Source organism: Lactuca serriola, chromosome 5 (genome assembly GCF_051521515.1).
Source record: "Lactuca serriola cultivar US96UC23 chromosome 5, Lser_US96UC23_V15, whole genome shotgun sequence".
Classification (NCBI taxonomy): domain Eukaryota; kingdom Viridiplantae; phylum Streptophyta; class Magnoliopsida; order Asterales; family Asteraceae; genus Lactuca; species Lactuca serriola.
In genome coordinates, this window is record NC_136412.1 from 57,947,977 (window position 1) to 57,956,205 (window position 8,229).

At 29.0% G+C, this 8,229-nt stretch overlaps 1 protein-coding gene across 1 annotated transcript; it reads right to left on the minus strand.

Annotated features, from left to right (window-relative positions):
* Window positions 1-4,327: 4,327 nt before the first annotated feature.
* On the minus strand, window positions 4,328-7,927 carry LOC145049539 (uncharacterized). Its single transcript, XM_078997925.1, has 8 exons — window positions 7,735-7,927; window positions 7,292-7,407; window positions 5,706-7,172; window positions 5,541-5,616; window positions 5,307-5,467; window positions 5,127-5,213; window positions 4,916-5,044; window positions 4,328-4,811 (listed from the first exon to the last, which is right to left on the minus strand). Exons 1-8 carry the CDS (start codon window positions 7,925-7,927, stop codon window positions 4,719-4,721), a joined length of 2,322 nt encoding a protein of 773 aa, XP_078854051.1. The 3' UTR covers window positions 4,328-4,718.
* Between the last annotated feature and the right edge of the window lie 302 nt (window positions 7,928-8,229).

An 8,229-nucleotide genomic window follows, 5' to 3' on the forward strand; every position in this document is an offset into this window, starting at 1 on the left:
ACACTGGATATGTCAACATATTATCAAACACAAAGTACAATTTCTAATATGCATATATACCCATAAATTAAGGAATAAATGAGATTTAAAAAACAATATTAAGCCAATTCATATATAATGACAAATTCATAATATAAGTTAAGGAATATTGTTACATTAGACTTTGAATTCGAAAAATCTCTTATATACAACTGCCCGTCTACTTCTATAATGAGCAATTGATTCTATAATTCTCTCTCTCACATTTGCTACTCTCCCTTTCGCTCATCACATTGCAGCCGACAAAGGAAAACTTTAGCCTTCACCAACGCCTCCCACTCTCATTTGCGTAAAGAAACTAATCGCATCTAGAAAACTAATTTTTAAAAGAAATTATCCGTACCCGTCGCTTAGCGCGGGTAAACGGTTACTATATATATATATATATATATATATATATATATATATATATATATATATATATATATATATATATATATATATATATATATATATATATATAGGTTTAGGTTCATTTGAGACCATTCTAATTTTGTGAGACCGTGCGACCAAATCTAAAAATAATTTTAAAATGCAAAATAAATAGAAAAATCCAAAAATTCTTTTTTTAAGTATTATTTTCGGAACTTGAATTAACTAAAAAAAATAAAAAATAATAAAAAAAATAAAAAAATTCCGTTTTTTTTTAGATACGTGAAATATTCTAATAGAATATTACACTGACATATTCTAAAAAATAATTTTAAAATGCAGAATAAATGAAAAATTTTAAAAATTCTTTTTTAAATATTATTTTCGGAACTTGAATTAACTAAAAAAAAATAAAAAAAATAAAAATAAACTAAAAATAAATTCCATTTTTTTTGAAAAATACGTGAAATATTCTAATAGAATATTACACTGACATATTCTAAAAAAAAAAATTAAAATGCAGAATAAATGGAAAAATCTACAAATTCTTTTTTAAATATTATTTTCGGAACTTGAATTAACTAAAAATAAATAAAAATAAATTCCATTTTTTTTTAAAAATACGTGAAATATTCTAATATAATATTACACTGTACATATTCTAAAAAATAATTTTAAAATGCAAAATAAATGGAAAAATCCAAAAATTCTTTTTTTAAATATTATTTTCGGAACTTGAATTAACTAAAAAAAATTAAAAAAAAATAAAAAAATGCATCTCACGGTCTCACAAAATATAGGTGGTCTCAAATGAATATATATATATATATATATATATATATATATATATATATATATATATATATATATATATATATATATATATATATGGGAAAAGTGAATATACCCTTAAGGGTATATAAGCTTAGGTACCCAAACTCACTATATTACGTCGTTTTGTATTATATAATACATTCTAATTGTCTAATGTTCTTATAATTTAACTTCTAACTTGATTTACTTTCGTGATTTTTATAAATTACACATTTATCTTCCTTTTACATATTTTTCATTTTCAGCTACAATATATATAGATTAGTAGGTGTTCGGTAAAAATATATGATGTATGAGAAAGATAATAGTGAAAATTGGAAAATCTTGAAAGTAAATCAAGTTAGGGGTTGAAGTTTAAGAACATTATAATGAATATATCAAACAAAATGACGTATTATAACGTGTTTGGGTACCTAAGCTTATATATCCTTAAGGGTATATTCACTTTTCCCTATATATATATATATATATATATATATATATATATATATATATATATATATATATATATATATATATATATATATATATATATAGAGAGAGAGAGAGAGAGAGAGAGAGAGTTAGGTTCAAATGTTTTCACTATCTATTGTGTGCCTGTATGATTGATTCTGGATCAATCATTTTAGTTATTTTAAGAAAGTAATTAATGCTTATTAAATGCTGAAGATATAATTAATACCTATTATATCTTTAACATGTAATATGCATTAATTACTTTCTTAAAATAACTAAAATGATTGGTCCAGAATCAGTCATAAATGCACACAATAGATAGTGAAAACAAAATAACCTAACCCTATATATATATATATATATATATATATATATATATATATATATATATATATATATATATATATATATATATGGGAAAAGTGAATATACCCTTAAGGGTATATAAGCTTAGTTACCCAAACTCATAATACTACATCGTTTGTATCATATATAGACATTGTAATTGTCCAATGTTCTTATAATTCAACTTCTAACTTGAATTACTTCAAAGTTTTTTATAAATTTCATATTTATCTTCCTCTTACATAATTATTATTTTCAATAATAATATATATAGCCTATTAAGTGTTCGACAAAAAGATGTGATGTAAGAGGAAGATAATAATGAAAATTTAAAAATATTGAATATAAATCAAGTTAAGGATTGAAGTTTAACAATATTATAATGAATATATCAAACAAAACAACGTATTATTATGAGTTTGGATACCTAAGTTTATATACCCTTAAGGGTATATTCACTTTTCCCTATATATATATATATATATATATATATATATATATATATATATATATATATATATATATATATATATATATATATATATATATATATATATATATATATATATATAAACGGATAAAGGATTACCATTGGACCTGCGTCTGTCCATCCTCACTTCAAAGTTCAACGCCTAGTTTTCCACGGCCATATATCATTTACCATTTGTCTTCTTTTCATAGCAAAAGAACATAATGTTAATAATAAAATTTTCAATTTTTAGATCAAATACATGAATTTTAGTTACAAATAATACGATTAGGTAGTAGCTAAATTTACTAAAACGACAAATGGTTTTGTAAACTGCTCTATAATAAAAATATTGGACTAGGATAAAATAGATCGTGTGATGTTAGTATAGTTCTATAGTGTGAGATTAGACGGCAAAAAGTATAAACTAACCATAAGTTACTAGATTTTCTATAAAATTACTTTATGCTATGTAATAATTTTAAATTGGATAGATTTTCAACTAATTATGTAGTCATGTTTAATATGATTAATAAGAACCGAGCGAAGTTGGTAGTAAGTTTCTTCATCACACAATTCAAGGATTATATATTATATATTCGATTATTTTTATCTCAATGGGGAGATCAGTATCATAAACCAGACATATAACTTATCTTTCAGTATTATATTGTGTATATAATACAATGGTACATTATATCTCTAGTTTTGTTACTATGCATTATCCATGCGGGGGAGTTGTATTATGCCCCCAATGATTTTTTAGGACACCAAAAGTCTGTTTCATGTCTTTTCTTACTGCTTCTTGTGCCACTTTTAACCATTTTTTTGTTGTCAACCGGATGTAAAAGTGATTTTACAAAAGTTGCCCGACTTTGGTATATCTCATCTACAAGATAGTCACAATGCTTGAATTCTTCTCATGTCAAATAAAATGAACATTTGGGTTCTTTTCCCGATAAGTTTTGCGATGAATAGTTGTAAATGGTAGAGAACATTTAACTCATTGCTAGAACCATAAATCTTGTGATGTCGCTACTTCAACTATCATTTGGTGGGAATTCGTGAGCACTTCTCATGTGCATGGTCTCCCAATTCTGCCGGCAAATTCCTTCAATTCCAATGTGTGCAGTTCATGCTACCAAACATTCTAAGAAATACACGCATGTATTCATTTACAACGTAATGGTATTGGTTGTTTTGCAAAAATATTATCTTGATAAGACCGAATGATATCATAGCAAACGTTTTAAAGACTTTCGTGTAAAGTTCTTCACAACATATTCAAGTACTCATCCAACATACGCTAGTTGTCGTGTCATTCAAATACAAATTGATTTGCATTTGAATAATACCATTATAATTGGGAAAATTACGCAATGTCTCATGTTGTTCGTTTTGTGGGCCCAAATGGGTAGTTCTTAAGCTTTAATATCACAATAGCATTGTTCTTTGATTCTTGAACGGATATGGAGGGGGTATGGTGGGGGCTTTTCTTTAATTAAAGCTGATAGCTTTTGGGTTCATTTTAAAGTCTAAAAACGAATGACAAATCTTGTCAAAAAAATAAATATAATAACTTCAACTTGTAGATGTCAAAGTGTTAAAGTGAAGTTTTCCATGGAAGCAATGCATTAATTGAAGTTACAACATGGTTTCTCATTCAAAGAGTTCACGTGCATATTTATGCATTAATCGATGTTTTATATGGATTCCAATGAAGATCATAAAATTTTATTTATCAATGTTCATTTCTTTATTTTTTTAATATATTGTAAACATAAATAAAACGGTTGTTAATTTGTTATCTGCTAAGCAAATAAATAATTAAAAAATTGATGAAAAACAAATAACTATACATTTGGAGACACAAGAATGCATAAAACTTGAGTTCACAAAGAGAAATTGAATTTTGTAGAAAAAAAATGAAAAGGAAAAAAAAAAGCGTAACACCAGAGATAGAGAATAGAGATAAGAGAAATTACAAACTTGGTCCCTGTGTTTTACTCAAAATCACATTGTGGATTTAGTCCCTCTTGCAAACGAAATGCAAGTTCTAAAAGAAACAACATTGGACTAAACTTACAATTTTGAGTAAAGCATAGGGACCAAATTTGTAAAATACTCTACCCATTCATTATGACCAGAAGAACAGAAAGTGCAGTTAAAAAGTAGCACCTTCAAAAGTCATTGAAGCTCAAAATTAGTCCTCCACATCACTTTTGTTCTTCATGCTCTCAACATACGACTTTATACTTTCTTCATTTGTCTCAAATAGAAATGGCATTCCTCTTATCTGTTAAATCCCCCAAATTCAATATAATGTTTATTATTATTGCACTTTTTTAGATAAAATAACTGTTTAATATGTAAGCGAATGTAAAAAAAGTTAAAACATACCTCAATTAAACAACTTGAAGTGAGAGAAGTACTCTGATTGGTTGATAGTTCATCACTATTTACAAAGATTGAATATTTCCCGAGATTCTTTATATGAAAAAAACCCTCCCGATCCAATTGTATAATCGCCTGAAATATAATATTAAATACGAATGATTTAATGATTATTTTATAGTTTTATTCATTTAAAAAAAATAATTTATTTTTTTACCTGTCGTCTAGATATTCTACAGTCACTACCTTCTCTTCCCAAATCAACATCAACAATAACATCTTCCGTTGCCCTTCCCAATAAAATCTAAATTACAACAATATTTATAAAATTATACATTGTGAAAAATGAAAAATGAAAAATGAAAAATGAAAAATGAAAAATGAAAAAAGAAAATACCTCGGGTTTTTTAACATGATATATAAATTGCCACCCTTGTAAAAGAGCAAAAGCACCCGATGATGACATGTCTCTTTTCATATAACCATTGGCAGCTTGTTCCAATCTAATGAATTTTCTTTGAAAATTTGGATTTTTGTATTTTAGGGCTGAAAATTGAGCTATAAGATTATTATTTATAATCTTAAAAAACTAAATAACCATAGACAATGAGAATATCATAGAGTAACATACTTTGTAGATTTCGATAACTCCAATTTCCATTTAGATATAAACTCTTTTCATCTTCACACAATTTCTCATCAAGTATCTACAAAATTACAAAAGAAAAAAGGAAATTGTAACAAGTGAATCAAATATGGAAATTTTTGAAGAAATAATTTAATGAATGAGAATTACCATTGCTTCCACGTCAGAAAAGCTCGGGATATCCTCGTCATCACTAATAGATGACATGTCATCATCTATTGGCAACTGTAACACAATAGGATTATCCACTTCTTTTGATTCTATTTCATGTAATGTTTCTTCTTCTTGAATAGGATTCAACTTTACACAATTTGTAAAAATATCAGAACCATGATGCAATTCCTGCTCAGATTTTATAGCTATTGGATGAACTAGGGTTTGACTTTGACCATCATTGTTGACCAAATCCTGCTTGATTCTATGATCTAGTATTTCTGTTCGCAACTGTGATCCAATAATTGGAGTATCAAATTGGGATTTTTGGTATTTGGTATCTTTTTGGGGTATTGGTTTAGGAACCCTAAAGTCGTTTTTCCAATTAGGTCCAGAATCCCTAAAAGAGTTTGAATTTTGATGAGGTGAAGAATGAGGCATATCTGTTTGCATTGCATAAGGAGATGAAAATGGAAGGAGAAAAACATCATCATTACTTGGTATATCTGGATCCTCAGTGTTTAAAGTACATATGATCACAGAAGTATGTGATTTACAATTCACAACAGATGTTGTAGATGGCAGCATTATACCCAAAATACCCTCCAAGCTTTTACTTTCCTCTACAATGGAATCACAATTAGTGTCTCTTTTAGGAGAATCAAGCAAAAGTGAACTCAAACCATCGATATAAGATTTGTCAATTACGTTTCCATCAGCATCCAATGGAGGAAGGTCATCCTCACCAAGGTCAAAAAGGGTATTTGATATTTCCATCAAATAGTTGTTGGCGTTTATGTCACCACACATTTCATTTTCTATCTTAACATGAAAATTTGATGTTGTTGCCATTGATTGTTCTTTGAAATGAAATTCAGATGAATTAGGATGTGGTAAATTTAGGGTTTGGGGATTAATGGATGGAAATTCTGGTCCTTCATCTTCAAGTAAGTCATAAATCTCTTTAAATTCATCAGATTCTTCAATATAATTGTCTTCCTCAATGAAACATTGATTAACTGTTTGCTGATTATTAACATCAAGATCCATGTCAGCATGATTATCAGTATCAGCCTCGTTGTTTTGAGCAACAAAGTATGTGGGTGGAGGTTGTTCTTCATTTTCAATACAAATGGTATTAAAAGTTGCATCAGGGAAATTGGGATCCAGTGGATTTAATGGATGAATACGTGTTCTCTTTCGCATAGCATAGTAACGTTTGCGTACACCCTCGGGTTTTCTCTTTCTAGGGACTGAAATATTCTCTTCAAGATTGTCTAAATCATTAAAAATTGAAAGTTTAGATAAAGCAAAAAACTCGAATTCTAACATGCGAGCAGATGCTTCAGCAGAAATGACTGGATCATAGAGTAGAGCATGCCAACGATCATGGAGCTCTTGAATGGTGAACTGTTTTGAAAACTTTACAGCTCCTGTAGCTATTGATTCCAAGGGGACACCACTCTGTAACAAGAAACATAATGACATTATAGTAACAGAAGGTGCTTGTAGTATATTGTTATATAAATTGAGGGGAAAATTTTAACCAAAAGAGACATATAAATGTAGAATAAAATACTTACCTGTGCAGCGGTTTTCAACTTGAAATCGTCTTCGGAGGTCCAAGCGAAGTCAGCGGGGAGAGCTCCCATGGCGGGAGACGACGGCGGCGGAGTGCGGCTGCTGGTTCTGTGAGTTTCTGTCAAAGAGTATATGAATTAAAAAAATCAAGAGGGTTTTTGGCGAAGGTTATTTAAGTAGGAAACAGTTGAACAATTATGACCGGTAGAGAGAAATTGAACGGATACACCATTGCAGTGACAGCAGGCAACAAACTGATTTCGATTTTAACTGAAATCAGGGGAAACAAGAAAATCGAGAACAGGCAAAATGGAGTTGAACGAAAACATTGTACATAGCAGACATCATAAAGATTTCGATTTCGACTGAAATCAGGGGAAAAAGAAAAATCGATAGCAGCAAAATGCAGTTGAACGAAAGCAAGAAAAGATGAAGAAAATCGTACCTGAATCGTATCTGTGGGGTGCGACGGTCGCCGGTGCTGTGGGTGCGACGGTATCCGACGATGGAAGTCGGCGGCGAGGAATCGGGAATCGCCTGAGGAGGCGACGAAAGAAGAATGGAGGCTGCGCTGTGTTTTTATCTGGTGAAGATACGAACGAAAACCTTGTATTAAGTGAAGGGGTATATTGGTCCATTCCTTAATGTCGAAATAAGTAGTTTTGATGAGCAAGGACTAACTTATAAAATAAAGATAAAACTACAAATTTGGTCCAAAGATTTTTGGATAGGGTCCAAAAAGTTTCGAACTCGCATGTAATGTTCAAAATCAAAACATTTATCTGATTTTGGTCCAAAATTTTTTGAAAAGACGATTATGCCCTTTTATTTTTCTTTTTTGTATTTTTTATAATTATTCTAATAATATTTTAATTAAAAATAAAGAAAAAAGAAAAAAAATATCTCCACCCCACTCTCTCTCTCTCCCTCTGTGTGTGTG